Source organism: Oppia nitens, unplaced genomic scaffold (assembly GCF_028296485.1).
Source record: "Oppia nitens isolate AA-2021 unplaced genomic scaffold, nextdenovo-longstitch-racon4-pilon3 scaffold4_pilon_pilon_pilon, whole genome shotgun sequence".
In the NCBI taxonomy this organism is placed as follows: domain Eukaryota; kingdom Metazoa; phylum Arthropoda; class Arachnida; order Sarcoptiformes; family Oppiidae; genus Oppia; species Oppia nitens.
In genome coordinates, this window is record NW_026533232.1 from 4,293,511 (window position 1) to 4,310,736 (window position 17,226).

Sequence of the window (17,226 nt, forward strand, 5' to 3'; positions counted from 1 at the left end):
TATCATTTTTTTATAATATATAATATCTACTGTTATTTGTTATATAAATCAAAAACCTAACTAAACTATAGTCACAAACTCTATTGGAGTCAAACATATTCATTGAGTAAAAGCACTGTTTATGAGATGATAGCATCAAAAGACAATCTCTTTTCAGACTCGTGTGTCAAACAGTGATAGCAAAACACATTACAACAAACATCGAGAGTCACTAGTGATGTACTGACACACACAACACACTCACACCACACATACACACACCGAGAGCACAGTGGTGTCGGCCGTAGTCATAGTCATGACTTGAGCCGAGACTGCGTCCTCTATATTGCCTGTGCTTCTGTTCGGGAGGAGTTCAAGACATTATTACAGCACTTATACGCTGTACCACAATATTACAGTACATACATATCCTAAACACAACACTTATCAAAATATGTTATTACACTAAACATTAATTTAATTAAATTCAATTATGTTTTAATCATAATTTTATTGTAATATATTTTAAGTGTTCATGTTTTTTGTTTATATACGATAGTAAAAATTTTCTAATTTTATTATTAATAAACTCTAAATATTTGCAGTAAATTTATAATAAATTTATATTACATGTTTATCAAATTTTAGTATACTTTAATTTTAATAGTGACAACAGTATAATAATTTATAAAAATATTAACATTTTTATTTTATATAAATTTTCTTAATTATATTAGAATACTAACTATATATTTTTTAATACAGTATTTCTGATATTTTATAATAAATTATTATTATTATTATTATTTAATTTTTAAAGTTTTCAATGTAGATTATTCTATTTAATTAAAATAATAAGACACATTGTATATTTATTTGAAAATACGACATTTAATAAATATATAATTAAAAATTTGTATAAAACTTTTAAAAATAGAATATTCTTAATGTTAATGAATATATTTATTAACTTTTAATATTTTAAAGTATTATATTTTTATTCATTTAATGCAAATTTTGTGAAACTTTTAACAATTATAATATAAAGTGTGTGAAATTGATTTCTTTCATTTTGTTTAAAAATTTTATTCAAATTTTATTGTTTATTTCATGCAATTCTCTTCTTTAAAGTGATAGATTCAAAATTTTTAAACTGATAATACTATTGCTTATCAGTTAACATAATTTAGTGTAAATGCTAGACTACCGGATCTTCAATTGATGACTCAAAATGTTAAGAAATAACTGGAGAAATACCAGCAAAGACTGACAGGTCTTCTTTAATAACAGTTTTTATACACAAAACACTAAATAAAAATCCAATGAAACAACATTAGAGGTATAAATAAATAATTTAAAGATAAAGTTATATATTATATAATACTATATATTTATACAATAAAAATATATTTATAGTGTAATTTTTATAGCTTTTTAGAATAAAGGTATTTCGTGATCGCAAACACTAATACACGGTTTTTAAATTTTGTAAAAAATGAATCAATAGAATAGAGAGACTATTAAATCGCTTTAAACACACATTTTTATAATTAATTTAAATATTTATAAATGAATATAAGTCTATTATACTAAATCTAATTTATATTCAATGAAAATTTAAATATTTAGTTCTTTTAAATAATTAATACAATTATAAAACACTTACTTTATATGTATGTATTAATTTTATCACATAAAATTTAGTACCAAAATATATACTGTATTACATACATACATAAGTTATATAATAATAATTTTAATAGCTATAACATTATACTGCATTTATTTAATGTTCAATAATATAGTTTATTGTAGAAAAAGTTGTGTCCAAAATTAGTATATAATATCTGAAATACAGTACAACAGTAAGTGTATGACAATAGCTAAATGTAAACACATTGTTGGCATTCATTGACTAAAGATGTGAAGCAAAACAATAAAACAATGGTTTGTTAACTACGATATTATATTTTAAATGTAAAGATAGTATTGATTTTTTGTAGTGACGGCGCTTAAAACAAAAGTATCCGTTAATAATTCAAATCAATGGTGTTTAGGGTTCACTAAGAAAGCTATCATAAGGCTATAACAAATCGTCCATAAAAACTAATAGTACATAAAATTAAGGAAAACTTTTTTTATGTAATTTAAAATATTAAAAATTTAATTTTTAAACAAAATTTATTATTCAAAACATAGTATATTATAATAGTGATGAGCCACAGGGCCTGTAAGCCAGTAGTCCTTAACGCTATAAATTGCCTCAAATATAAAGTATGATTCCTTTAGCGAATCACTAAATTTTGCTTAAAATTTAAGAATATATATATATTTAGTGAAAACTTTAACTGAAAGATATTTGAGTCTATAAAACGTGAGGCGAGAGATGTTTTTCACACATGCCTTCAGCTATAAAACCAGAAAAGACATGTAAAGCCAACAAAACACAACACATTGTTATCTAATAGAGAATTGGATTTTATATTTATGATTATTTTCCAAAAAATTTGCAGTCATTTTAAAATAATATATAAAAATTGTAAGTAATTCTAGTATTATTTTCTATTGCTTTAAGTTACTTTATTTTTTGATGAGATATTAACTTATAAAAAAGTAAACTCAACTGCAATTTATATAATGTAGGTCTCATGTAATATTAGAAAATGGTAAGACATATATAAGTTATATTTTTATGACCAAATAGTATTTTCATATAAGATATTTATCGCTATATACAGTATAATCTAATACATGAGTTATGTTATATAGAAATTTATATATAAAGGGCCGTCAGTTGGTCTATACTGTATTATTGTCATATTAGGTGACCCTTTGAGGCATTAGACCATTAGCTGAACTCCCATTTAGTATAACCTAAACGATCGTTAGATTTGTGTTGAGACACAAAGTTATCAAATAACTGCACTTCGATCTTATACTTGCATTGATAAAACAATATATCATATATTATATTAAATATCTATTTATTTGTTTATTTGTTTATTTATAAATATAAATGTATTATACAGTATTTGCTTAAATGATACTCATATTTGTCCATCACATACATACATGACAACTCAATTATCACCCAATGAAAACCCAAATATACTCAATACAGTATCTACTCTTTTACTGACTATTGACTAACAGCTAAAATAACTGTAAATCATATTTCATGTTAAAAAAGTTTATTTACAAACTATCTCTACATCAAATCAAACTAATCATTATTTGTTTAGTAATGATTTGTAACCAAAGTGTCAAACACTTGCAAACAATGACCAATTGATCTCCAGAAATGTATGTGTTTTTCATTTAAGAGATTCAACATTAATAGAGTCAACTAAAAGGCATTTAGTGATAATCAATAAATCGTAGAGAAGGACATCCGTTTCCTTACAATTTCGCCAAAAAGTCGATAGCAATAGCAATAAACATATTAATTGAGATCAGTTAACAATCCAGAAATCATTAAATTTGTTGGTAATATTTTTTAGTGTTTATATTATTGTTTAGTTAAAGTTTTTTTTAGTTCAATTGCATTATATTTATGTAAATTTTGACTTTTTATATTTTATATGAAAGATGTGCAAAAAATAACTATAATCTTAAATACTTTATTATAAACTAATGTGTATTTATATACTGTATAATAAATTATATGAAAATATAACATTTTATAATAAGTAATGACAACTTAAATTGTTATTAAGTACATACACTACACTCGATATGAGACTAAGACTACTATTATTACTAATCTTTATATATGTACTGATAATACCTATTCCACTAAATTCCAGTCAAGAATCTGATGACAATTCAAATGATTTTACAACTGTATCCGTGGCTAAGTCTATGCCCACTTCAAGTCAGTCAATAGTATTGTTTCATTTTTTATTACTAATTATTAAATTATTAATAATATTTAGACTATTATATTATGTAAATTTTAGTGTTTTAATAATATCTTGTCATCAAAATAGTCAATTATATATAAATAAATATAAATTATTTTATAAAATATATTTTAGAGTAGATACATTATTTGCTCTTATTGAACTCAAAGCCAAAAATGTTTTATTCCTAACAGGAATCGAACTCACTACTATTGAAAGTTCAATGATTTTTGTTCATTGATCTATTTCAGATACTACTACTAATACTACTACTACTACTACTACTACTACTACTACTACTACTAATAATAATAATAATAATAATAATAATAATAATAATAATACTTTACTTTTTTCATTTGATTGCTTTATCATTGAACTAATTAATTGGAAAGAAAGCAATTGATGACAAATATAGTAATTAATTAGATTTGTATAATTAGGAGGACGAAGAAGATGTGCCACAATTAGAGACTTTAGCAACGGTTGGATGACTTTGAGAAGCAGAGGAAGAATTGCAAAATTTATGTGTAATAAAGGATTTCAATTAATTGGAAACCGAGTACTGACTTGTATTCAGGGAAAGTGGAACAACGTTTTGCCCGTTTGTGTCGGTATGACATCCAGAGTCACATTAACTAACAATTCATTGTTTACCTATTATTAACATTATTACTATTGTTTGCTATAATCAACAATTCATTATCCTATTTATGATCACTAATACTGTTTAGTTTGTTAATGATTACTACGGAAAAGTCTATTTTACTATACATGTATAATAGATACATAAGATATAAGTATTTTTTATTTGTAATAATAACAAATCTATGCTTAAAATATTGTAAATACAAAAAAACAAACAAAATTTATTGAGTTTATATATAAGATGACATTTATAATTAATGTTTATTATTTATGATATTTATTCAATTCAATTTTTACTATATTAAGAATATAATTTTTATAAATTTATATAATACATTAATAATAATATCTTATATAATGTATTAATTATCAATTTATTAACATTTTGGTTTTTTCATAATATATTTAATATTACAGTGGCTATTAATAACAATTAATGATTAATTTTATTAAAAAATAGTTACATAGCTTATTTTGATGCTAAAATATTTCATCATGCACGAATTTGTGTTACTAATTAATTTTTGTACAATAGTTTTAGATATTTAACATTAAATATAAAATTGTCATGTCATAAAATTGGTCTAAAAATATAATGCAATTATTTATTACTATTTGGAGTAATTACAATTTAGTTTTCATATATTAAATATAATGTAAATTTTAATTTTTAATTAGTAAATTTTAAAAATAATTGAAATATTATTATTTAGTTGAAAGTTATATGAAATTAGAATTTTTATCTTTGCATTTAATACAATCCATTTCAATCTTATTTATTTAATTTCCTGACAAAACATTTTATATAACAGCTTTTATTAACATTTTAGTTTATGTAGAAAAAATAATATTTTTTCAATAAATAATAATAAACTTGTAATGTATATCAATTTAAAATATTTCAAACTTTAATACTATTTTTCTATATTTTTTATCTTAATTTTGTGACTTAAATATTTGTATGTAGACATGACTTTGAAAATGTAACCAATTTTTATAGAAATCAAGGTTCAATAAAATTTATTTATATTTGTGATACTATTTGCTAAAATATAATTTTAAAACTTTTTATAAAATCTTTCACTATAAGTAATACATTGGAATTTAACTATTGGACTTGACTTAATTTAACAATACTCATATATTTTATATAGTACAGTATAAATATATAAGTTATATATGATATATATATCTTAAATTTATTGATTTTAGCAAAAAACATAATTTGGTTTCAGTGTCTAATATATAAATAATATAAAATAATATTATATAATTTATGATATTAAGTTATAAAGCAGCATTTATATAATATTTATAAAAATTTGAATAATATTCTGTAAAATTGCTCAAAGTATTAGTTTGTTTTTGTTGAATATTTAAAATTTTTGAATACATTTTTATGTCTATTATTTTTAGTTTTTTTGCTTTTAGACATTTTTTATTTCAATAACTCCTTGGCATATATTATAGAATGTAGCAAAATTTTTAATAGAGTAATATATAATTTTTAAACACTTTAGTCAATCAACTACAGTAAGTTGTTATTTTCTATAAGTTTAAAGATTTTATAATTTTTAAACAAATTGTGAATATTTATAATTGTTGTCATAAATATTAAATGTATACAACACATAAAAATTGTTAATAGAGTAGAAAATGATATAATATGATGTAGAAAAATATATACTATTTTTAACTTTATCACTATGTTTATAGTTTTACTATTTATATACTTTATATTATTTATATGCAAAAGTTGTCTAATTATTAAATGTTTTGTGTGGTCACAGTACAGTATATACTACTGTATACATTACACTAAAGTTTGTAGAATAGTTAAATTATTTCTATTAATATATTTAGGTATTAATAATGCTAATTCAATTCAATTACTTTTAATACACTAAAAATTTATAATACAATTGCAAATAAATTGATTTTCTGTAGGAATTTAACTTATGTTTTAATATAAAAATACGATTTTAAGGATAACTTATAAAATTATGAAACCATTTATCTTTTAGATATGAGATCAAGTAGTGGACAGTTATTGCCGATAACTACAACTTCAAGTCCATTGAATAGTGCGGTTACAGCAAAATTTCAGTCACTATCTGTATCTGAATTGAACTCAAAAACATCAACAATGAATCCACTGTTTACTACTCCTGTGATTAATATGAGTGTCGTTAGCAATGACAGCTCAAACATTTTTGTCGAGTCCAGCAAAATATCGTTGAATCCAAACTTAGTTCAAAGTCATTCAGTCAGTCCTATAGAGACAACTATAATACGTGATATGTTGTTCACCACTACTGCCATTCCCTCACTTTTCACAACTAATTCCGAAATAACAGCCAAAACACAATCTACTGTTGCCGTCGCTGCACATCAAAGCTTACTGTCGTCCACTGAATCCTCTATTAAAAGTAAATTTACAACTCTTATGGTCACAGATATGAGTTCTGTTAAATCAACAAACAATATACTGTCCACTAAAATACCAAATAATTTAAAATATACTCAAAAACAGTTTGTTTTGTCAACTGTATTGCCATTACAGGGGTCACCAAATCTTACATCAAATAATTCATTAAATAACGAATTTAAAGGAATGAACAAAGAAATGGTTATTGTCAGCGATGGCATAGCTATACCAACATCAACATCAAAATCACAAGACTCTCAACCCATAATTGAATCTAAAACAAGACAAACAACAGCTGTAAAACCAATAACCAGTGTTTCAAACATTTGGACTAATCATACAAAAGATTTAGACTCAGGAAATCAAAGCACTCGTATAAATAGTAGACAAAAGATTACTACATTAGTTACCATAAGTACATTCAGTTCCAGCACTAGTAGTCATACTACCAGTACTTATAATAAAACGAGAGGTCCTATGGTTGTAACACCAGCTCTGAGTAATCATAATATAACAAACAATTTTGACATCAACTCTAACAGACATACCATTACCACTACAACAAAGCCAAAGCCAATACCATCCATATCCGTGACATTCAATGGTAAGACCATTATTCACAAGACGACTATAACTCCAATAATTAAATCAACGATAGCTTTGAGAAGAAGAAGAAGACCGATGAAGATCAACGATCACTTGCTTTCTGGTGCCAAACATTTAGTCAATAATAGTAATAATGAGTTAAACACTTCTCTAAGCATTTGTGTTAGCATTATATTAATGGCAATCATCACAACAACTCTAACTTTTTATGTTATTAACAAAAAAATAAATAACAGACAAAACAGACTTTCAGAAGATTCAGAAATGCGTTACTTATCACCCAATGATGTCGTCTCTTAACTACCACTTCTTATAGACTCAATTCTGCTAACAAATCATACTTTTTTATCGCTATGACAGTCAGTAATTAATTTATTTGTTTTTCTCAAAATTATGTGTTGTAATTGTAATTACAAATTGGCTTTTATTCTATTAAATTATATAATAAATATTTTTACCAATTATTTCGATTCTTAAATAGTTTTTATTTTTAAGAAAAAATAAAATTATTTTGCAATCATTACTAAAGTAATTTCAGTAATTTATATACTATTTTTATTTATGTTTAAAATATGTAAAAATAAATTGAAATTAAACAAATTATTCAATAAAACATCAAAATCTAAATATTTTCTTTATTACAAAATTTTAAATATAATTTGTATAACATAAGTTAATTTTAATAATAACCTGTAAATTGAAATTGAATAAAACCATTTTATTTGCAATTATCTATTTTAGTAACGTATCTGCATTTTTGACTATCAGATCTGAATGTTAATTTTGTTATAACTTATTAATATTTGTTAGCTTATAAAAATAAATTATAATTACAAATAATAACTAAATATTAATATTTTAATTAATATTAAAGTAAAAAAGTTTATCCATTTAATTACATTAAACTAAAAATATAGTTGACTGATAAATAAAGTTTTACAAATAAAAAAATATAATCAGATAATTATATATAGGAATTCCATTTGTATAGTAATGAAGTGTAGATAGGGTTTGTAATAATTCCTAAGGAGGGAAGTTCCCTAATAAAATACCTCTAATTTACCGGAAAATATTTTATTTTCTCTCCCTAGATTGTTAGAATGGATTATTAAAAATATTCAAAAATAAATGTCAATTTAATAAATTTAGTAATATTATTTTTCAATACCACTTAAAATATAATAAAATATGTTTCAATAGGTTGTATCACAAGGAAATAGATTTCCTATGAATTCCCAATAAACACAATGAACTCCTTGTGGTTTATTTGTTGCCATCACTTGAGTATAACTCTATTATATTCAATATATACTGTATCAGGGTTAAGTAAGGGGGGGGGTAGGGGGGTAAGGCCAAAATACCCCCACACTAAGATCGAGATTTTGGGATTTTACCCCCCAGACTTTTTGACCAAATGGGAAAGATTGTCGCTTAAAAACGATGAGAAATGACCCCCCCCCTAAAATTTCGCCGCCGAAAATTTTTTGAAGTTTTTAAAAATTTTAATTTTAGTTTTTTTTAGTTTATATGTTTTTAAAATTTATATGAATCTAATTATTGATTAAAAATAAATAAAATAGTTAAAATAACGTTAAAACTCATGAAAAAATAACAATTTTAATTAAAATATTAAACTAAAAAATTAAAAATTACATATTTGTTGAAAAAAGTAATCATATTACAATTTAAATATAAGTTTAAGATAGTTTAATAAGTTAATAAAACAATAAATACTTATATTACAAGGTTTTTATTAATAATTTTTAAAATTTTAATTAAAAAATCTTAAAAATTTAAAATTTAATAATTAGTATTCAGTCAGTATTTATATAAAAATAACATTAAAAAATAAAATTATATATCTATAAAATATGAACATTAAGTATTATTTAAAAAATTAATTATGTTAAAGATAAAAATTATTAAAATACTAAAAATAACTCATAGTGTATCATTAATCATGATAATCACAGTTGATAATCTTAAATACATTATTTTATTTTTTGTTAAAATTTAAGTTTTTATTAATTTTAAAAATATTTTTTTAAAAAATATTTATTTTTCGTTAAAATTTAAGTTTTTGTTAATTTTTAAGTTTTTCATATTTTTGGAAATTTTACCTATTTTCCCGGGAACTTATACGGGAACTTATGGGAATTTTATTGAATTAACATGGGAATATTCGGGAACTTAAGGAATTTTTAGGGAATTTTCTCTTGACCCCCCCCTTGATTTTGGATTTTTGAAAAAATTGCCGTTTAAAAATGCAATAAAAATCTTACCCCACCCAATACCCCCCCCCCCCCCAGATTTTCGAGAATTTTGTAAATTTTACCCAAATCCAAAACTTTGCTTAACCCTGATACTGTATATATCTCTAGTTGTCTTTAAAGTTATCATGATAGATTTTTGAATTTAATTTTTTAAGTAGTGTATACTAATGTTAATCATTTACATTACTCATTCAAAAATAAACTTTTATTAATAAAATTATTTTTGTCCCTTTTATACTATTTAGTTAATAGTTTATATATTCTAGTAATAGTTTATAGTATACAATATATATATATTCTTATATATATATATACTTTAATTTCTAACATTAACTGTAGAGACCACTAAAACATGTCAAAAATATTGATATTTTATTTAAAATTTTCATCATATTAAAAATTGTAATGTTATATTTGTTATATTAATTTAGTTTTTATTATTTTTAAAATAACTAGTTAGATCTCCACGTAATAAAATGTATATCAATAATTAGCTCAAAACACGTTTACGCGTTAATTACGCGCTTACAGTTTATTATAAAAAGTATATTTTATTTATTTATTTTCAAAAAAAAACTTGAAAAGTTTTGTTTACTGAAATCTATAATGGCTTTTTGTGTGTGTCTGTGTTTGTGTCTGTGTTTAGCATATTTTTTGCGAATTTTGAAATTCTGACTTCAGATTCGGTTAGAGGACTACTAATAATGTATTGAAAAGTTGCATTAAAATTTTGATATCTCTTCGGGTATATAGAGAAAATGGCGACCAAAGTAAAAAAATTTAAGAAAATTTTCTTAAATTTTTTTAAGTATAGATTTGAATAAAGCATCAAAAATAAGCATAAGAAATATGCATCAAAATTTTGATCTCTTTGGGAACATAGAGAAAATGGCAGCCAAAGTAAAAAATTTAGGTGAAAATTTTAACGTTTAGAATTATATAGAGTATCAAAAATAATATATAATAAATCAGCATTATTATTTATTTTTTCAAAAGATGGCTGCAAAAATATTTAAAAAATTAGGTAATTTTTAACGTTTAGAATTGTATAGAGCATGAAAAATAATTTATAATGATCAAAATTAATTCTATTATTTTAAAAATATCACTATAGTTGTTTATTTTGCCATACTGAGTCATTTGATACCCTACATGACTATAATTGAGTTTATTTTGGCATACTGAATAATTTGATACCTCACATAACTATAGTCAAGCATATTTTGTCATACTGAGTCATTTGATACCTCACATAACTATAGTTAAGTATATTTTGTCATACTGAATCATTTGATCCTCTACATGACTAAAGTTGAGTATATTTTGACATTATAATATTATATGTATTATACTATATAGCCGCTATAATTATACAAACTAATGATTTTAAATGATATTCAAGTTTTTTTTCTGAAAATGCTTTCTAGTATTCTTAACTGTTTTATTTAATAAATTAAAATTATTAGTAATCGCCGACACATTAAAAGTAATTGTTTGCATAAATATGACAAACATTTCCAAATTATATACTGTAGTACTGTTGTAGGGACCAATTAATAATTTACTTTTGAGAGAATTGCTGTTATATATTGACAAATGAAATAGATTTAGAAAATTACATCTCTATTGTTGACCAATAAATGGCAAACAAAACAAACAAATTAAATGAATCAATGAAACAAACTTTTGATTTTCTTATTTTTTTGTGTTTTGTGAACTTATTATAACTAATATTTGATTATTACAATACTTTCAAAGGAAAATTTAATTTAATTTTCATTATTGTTATTGTTTTTAAAAATAATCAAATTTGTGTCAATATAACAATTATTTTAACTGTTTTATAACATAGAGTATAAGTCTAAAAGAATTGACGATATTTATATATAATACAGAAAAATAATAATAAAAAGATATTTATTTAATTATAAAGTATTTAAGTTTAATAAATAAATTTTGTTTAGTATAAATTGTGCCATAAAATGTTTGACTAAACCAATTAAATATTACATACATTTAAACAAAAATATTCAACATTTTGATGGCTTTATATTTAAACATTAAAAATGACTTCAAGTCTATCTAAATGCTATTATTTAAAAAATATGAAATTGTTTTAATATAAACATATGAATGAAATATAAGTAAAAAATTGATACAATGAATAATCTAGAATAAAGGCATTCGTCAATGAGTGCTTATTTAAGTACATTATATGTAAAAAATTTGATTAATTTTTATTTGATAAACAAATTGAGTCTTCAATTAATTGGTCCTTCAGTTCCATTTGCATCTGATGTCTGTTCATTTTCACGGTTATGACCATTTGAACACATCTTTTTAGATGTCGAGTCTGATCCAGAATTTTGGCGCTTTATTTTAAAAAATCATTTTATGTGAATATATATATCAGTCAATACTGTATAATTAAATTTTAAATCATGTTAATATATTTTTAAATGCAAAATACAGTAATTAAAAATTGCATTAATATTTCATTTATCTATTTTTGTTAAATATTTAAATAACGATAAGCTAAATATGATTTTACAGTAAGTTTGAGTTGATTGTACGGTAAGTTTAATACTCAATTATTAATTAATTGTAAATAAAATTAGAAAAAATAGTCATAATTATCATAAATTATAATTTTGGTTAAATTGAATTATTTTGATATTTAAAAAATGTTACAAACCTTGCGTTTAATGAGATGACTGATATTATTGATTGGCTTTTCCTTAATCTCTTTATTTTTCAAAGCAATTGCTTCTTCTTCTTTGCGTTCGTTTTCTTCTAATTCAAGTCCTTGTTTTGCTGTAACCATTTGGTCGTTTGAATCTTCAATTTTCACTTTCATTTCTGGCAAAAGACTTTCCAATTGTTTTAATTCCCTTTTAATCTTTTCGACGGAATCGATGTCTTCTTCCTTAAGCGTAGATAATATCTTCTTTTGGTTTTCAATACGCGATTCAATGACTTGAATAGCGTTTTGGAAGCAATTGTTGGCATTTTGAATATCATTATTAAAAGAGTTAGCGATTCCCAATTGATAATAACTGTATTAATAAGATATACCACAAACATCATTGCAAACAAATAGTAACCAAATAATGCATTCAAACATACGTTTCTGCTATCATTCTGTCGTCTTCTGAAAGGACTTCCTTACGTAATGTTAAACATTCATTAAGTATTTCAATAGCATTGCTATTATTTTCCCATTCAATACTGATTTCTCCCAACGCTTGTAAAGCTTCTGTTAATTTAATTTTATTATCATTTTTATCTATAAATCTGGTGAACACATGTTTAGCCAAAGTCAACACTTCAAACGCCACCTCTATATTAGACGCTTCGTCTTCTGTTTCATCGCCGTTCTTTGTATTTAATTCATTGTCATCACTGGTAATACCTTTAGAAGTGGAGGCGACACACATATCACTAATATCTGCACTCATGTCCGCACTGGCACTCGACTGCATTACAACTGAGACGTCATTTTGCTTTTCATTTAATTTCTTTCTCTTCTCTTCGTCTGAATTTTCAATATCTTCTTCAGTATCCGTTTTCTTATCTAATGACAAACTCTCTGTTAATTATTTTATAAAAAAAGTATAATAAATACCATTTTGTTGATTCTCATCTTTTGCCGGTTCATCTGGTCCTTCATTTTCTTCTTCATCATCAGATTCTTGTTCATCTTCTGACGGAGACATCTCTTCCACTAATCAATAGATTAACACAAAATAAACACAAAAGTAATGGCAAAATAAATGTACATTTAGTTTGAACGGTTCCGTCGAAAAGTCCGTCTTCACGTCTGGCCAACTCTAACAAAGCTGATCCATAATAAAGATAAGCTTCGCCGCACTCTTCGGCTCCGATACCATATCGTTGGTCCAATAGTTGACAGGCTTCTTGTAAATCTTGTACTGCCGATGAATAATCTTCAACGAGTAGATGTCGTTTACCGAGATTTAAGTGTTTCAATCCCTCGACCGCCAGATCTATGTCTTCGTCTTTCGGACTGTCAGTTAAATAAATAATTAATTTGTTTAAACAAATAAATGACTCAATACTTACCATTTGTCAGTCTTGTCTGTTTTGGTCACATCTTTAGTGTCAATATTTGCCATCTTTTTGATTATAATTAAATGATTAATATATGACACAAATTATGGTTAATTCAAATCAAAACAAACAATGCATTCAATGAATAACAACACTTTCAATGCATTTATCACACGCTTTGTGTTAACCAATGGAACACTCATTTGACTGACAAATCAGTGCTTCAATTGGTTAACATTAAAGCCATTAAAGAGGGAATCACTCGTATAGGGTATAACTAAAGGCGCAAAACATAACTAAAAGTCAATTAAAAACTAACTAAAAGTCAATTAAAAAACTAACTGAAAGTCTACTTTATATATGATTTAAGGCTTTTAAACACTCATTTAACTAATGAATTTTGTTATCATATTGTAATATACAGTACATGTATTAACACGATATCCCATACAATATCTACATATCTATAAAGTTGACTACAATTTCTATGATATCTTCATATATCATATTCATTATAATTATGATATTATTTACATGTTATAGTAAAACATTTCAATTAACCCTAATATTCAAACACTTTGTATATCAAATGATTCAATTATCAACTATTATACTGTATTTATAATTTATAAAACATTATTATTATTAATTGATTTATTAATAATAATTGATATATTCATAATACCATACAATACAATACCATATCAATCATTTGGTTGTAATGGTTAACCCATTCATCATTTTCATTGCTATTATCCATATTATAAACTTAATTAACTATTAACTCAAATGTTAAACAATTGTGAATTTAAAAATATATAGGATATATGATAATACACTTTTAATTATAATAATAAATAATAAAAATGTATTAATTTGTTTATATCATATCAATGACAATATTTGATTTCTTTATTTTGTGAAATATTATTCAATACTAATGACAACTTTTTACATAAAAATAAATTGTTTACAGTTTTGTATATTATTAACCAATAATGAACTTAAATGATATGCAATATATACTGTACTGCATATGAGTTTTATCTCATTTGCAAAATCTTTTTTTTGTTGTAAATATTAATATGATTTTTGTTGTTGAATACCGTATATTTTGTTATTAATAATTTATTAATAATCGTTAAGTTTAACTTACTGTACGTTATGTCAAAAACACTTATCGTAATAAACATTTTTATGTTTATACAGTATTATATTGTATTATAATTTCATTTTGAATATACAAAAAGTTTTTAAATTATTTATTATTTTTAAATTAATAATAATAATAATAATAATAAAGACAACATTAATAAACTAATCTAAAGATAATAAAATGTTTTCTAAATATAGCCAACAATTTTGTATTTATTAATTAAAAAACCTATAAATATATTACAAAAATGTATTTTATCACAAAATGTGTCAAAACTTGTGACTAGTGTTGCATTAGTCAGTGAGTCCTACCATTTAATTGAATGTCTGTGCTCTTCATTAATGCTTAAACTAAACATTAATTAAAAGTTAATTTTATTTAAATATAAAATATTTTATAATAAATATACCGTTTGAGTGTTTCGTAGCCTAAAATTATATTAAATAAACAAATATTAAAATTATTTCAATGATATAATACGTTGTAATGACAATACCTGCGACAATAAATGCCGACGAAATACAACTTTGAGTGATACGAGCGGACAAACCTTTCCTGAATATATTGAACTGTTCTTCAGCCCAAATCTGCTTTACAGCAAATATGAAGGAACCGATGCGTCGGACTTGAATGTTGGCTCTCAACACATCCAATGGATTTGTTATAACTATTTACAAAAGTTTTAATTATTTTTAATAATATATTATTATTATGATAATTGTAAATTGATATAACTATACCATACCTGCTACTGTTATTCCAGATATAGATCCAGAAACACATTGAATTAGCATTTGAGACGTGTCTTCAGGTGATAATGAAAATAAATAACCTATAATTAAAAATATTCAATTAATATTAAATTTGTCATTTAAATTATTTAATGTCAATCAACTAACCCGAATACATTGGATAAAACATCCACCAAAGAGCACTACTTGGAACATATGTCAGTACTGATGATAAGTATCCTCTATAGTAGGCCTACCGTATAGTAAATTATATTTTAGTTTATAATTACGATAATGACATTAAATGATAAAATTATTGTTATTATTAAATACTTTAAGTCCACCATCGATACGATAAAGTTCTTTAATAACTTGTTTGGCGGCACCAAAACCTTTGTACCCTTTGAGGTCTAAGTTGAGTTTAGAGACATTTGAAGACATTTGGCTTTTATGACCACTTCCTAAAAGCATCAGATGTTGTGATATAACATCGAATGGACCTTTAATTTGATTTATATTATCGGTTATATGTCTAAATAAATTTTTATTTATTTAATACATACATATTATAGTTTGACTGACTAATGACCCGCAACCTAATCAACAACAAAAATAATTAACATTTAAAAAAATAAACTAAATAATAAATAGTATTTATAATATACAATATTTATTTAAATAAAAATTATATAACAATACCTCCGGCTATAAGTCCTTTAAGACGATTGTCGTGTATATTATTTTTAGACAAAATATCTCTAATCTTTTCATATGTTAAGATATATCCGATGCCTGAAACCACTTGTACTGAATTTATCCAAAATCCTATTAACAAAATAATTTAATAAATAATTGTTTTATTTTAATTAATTCAAAAACATTGCAAACCTTTATATAGACCGGAAAATCCTTCATTTTTGATGATATTCCTGAAGGCATCAAAAGTGCCTAAAATGGCATAAAATGATATACAATATAATAATAATAAAAAGTCTATTTCTTCAATAATTATTATCCCATCTCTTTCATACCTTTGTAAACTACTCCATGTCTTTGTACCTGAAGATTATCAAACAAAGTGTTAAACAAAGTGTTAAACAAAGTGTCAATAAAGTGACAATTCATGAGAAGTCATGAAGAGTACACATACTTGAAGTCGAGTTTTGATTACAGTCAGTGGATATAAGACAACTCTGAGACCCAAAGAGTTGATGGCCGACAACCCGAAGAAGCGACTCTTATCCATCATTTCCCACTCAATGGTTAACATACGGACACCGTTGGACTCAATGCCATCCATCTTATTGTCGATCACTTTGGCATCACTTAAACTCTTCAATTCAAAATATAATCAACTATTTTGTTATTTCAAATAATAACATATAATACATAAATATAATATAAACTCTTTAAATAATATATATATGTTATC

General features: G+C 23.8%; 3 protein-coding genes across 4 annotated transcripts; 1 reads left to right on the forward strand and 2 right to left on the reverse strand.

The window, feature by feature from the left end:
• The first annotated feature begins 3,714 nt into the window (after window positions 1–3,714).
• LOC128960252 (probable maltase-glucoamylase 2) lies at window positions 3,715–7,863 on the forward strand. The gene is made up of 4 exons (XM_054306323.1): window positions 3,715–3,853; window positions 4,325–4,495; window positions 6,554–7,561; window positions 7,616–7,863. The coding sequence occupies exons 1-4, from the start codon at window positions 3,715–3,717 to the stop codon at window positions 7,861–7,863; spliced, it is 1,566 nt and encodes a 521-aa protein (XP_054162298.1).
• A 4,200-nt stretch (window positions 7,864–12,063) lies between these two features.
• LOC128959696 (nuclear autoantigenic sperm protein-like) lies at window positions 12,064–14,262 on the reverse strand. 2 transcript variants are annotated; one of them, XM_054305698.1, is made up of 6 exons: window positions 13,920–14,262; window positions 13,616–13,863; window positions 13,462–13,560; window positions 12,963–13,410; window positions 12,532–12,892; window positions 12,064–12,208 (listed from the first exon to the last, which is right to left on the reverse strand). In XM_054305698.1, the coding sequence occupies exons 1-6, from the start codon at window positions 13,970–13,972 to the stop codon at window positions 12,098–12,100; spliced, it is 1,320 nt and encodes a 439-aa protein (XP_054161673.1). In that variant the 5' UTR covers window positions 13,973–14,262; the 3' UTR covers window positions 12,064–12,097. The 2 variants fall into 2 exon arrangements, with proteins under 2 accessions (XP_054161673.1, XP_054161674.1); XM_054305699.1 differs by having other exon boundaries at window positions 12,140–12,255; window positions 13,920–14,261.
• Window positions 14,263–15,351: 1,089 nt separating this feature from the next.
• Window positions 15,352–17,141, reverse strand: LOC128959697 (solute carrier family 25 member 44-like). Its single transcript, XM_054305700.1, has 11 exons — window positions 16,945–17,141; window positions 16,826–16,853; window positions 16,683–16,742; window positions 16,494–16,619; window positions 16,358–16,390; window positions 16,128–16,294; window positions 15,963–16,047; window positions 15,809–15,895; window positions 15,560–15,730; window positions 15,473–15,491; window positions 15,352–15,413 (listed from the first exon to the last, which is right to left on the reverse strand). Exons 1-11 carry the CDS (start codon window positions 17,092–17,094, stop codon window positions 15,371–15,373), a joined length of 969 nt encoding a protein of 322 aa, XP_054161675.1. The 5' UTR covers window positions 17,095–17,141; the 3' UTR covers window positions 15,352–15,370.
• Window positions 17,142–17,226: the final 85 nt, after the last annotated feature.

Coding starts and splice junctions, on each gene's coding strand:
- LOC128960252 (XM_054306323.1), top strand. CDS start 3,715: ATGAGACTAAGACTACTATTATTACTAATCTTTATATATGTACTGATA. Junction 4,496..6,553: donor CGTTTTGCCCGTTTGTGTCG/GTATGACATCCA, acceptor TTTATCTTTTAG/ATATGAGATCAAGTAGTGGA. Junction 7,562..7,615: donor CATATCCGTGACATTCAATG/GTAAGACCATTA, acceptor AATCAACGATAG/CTTTGAGAAGAAGAAGAAGA.
- LOC128959696 (XM_054305698.1), bottom strand. CDS start 13,972: ATGGCAAATATTGACACTAAAGATGTGACCAAAACAGACAAGACTGAC. Junction 13,864..13,919: donor ACAGACAAGACTGACAAATG/GTAAGTATTGAG, acceptor TTTAACTGACAG/TCCGAAAGACGAAGACATAG. Junction 13,411..13,461: donor AGATGAGAATCAACAAAATG/GTATTTATTATA, acceptor GTTTGTCATTAG/ATAAGAAAACGGATACTGAA.
- LOC128959697 (XM_054305700.1), bottom strand. CDS start 17,094: ATGGATGGCATTGAGTCCAACGGTGTCCGTATGTTAACCATTGAGTGG. Junction 16,620..16,682: donor ATTTTCCGGTCTATATAAAG/GTTTGCAATGTT, acceptor TTTTGTTAATAG/GATTTTGGATAAATTCAGTA. Junction 16,048..16,127: donor GTATCGATGGTGGACTTAAA/GTATTTAATAAT, acceptor ACTATACGGTAG/GCCTACTATAGAGGATACTT.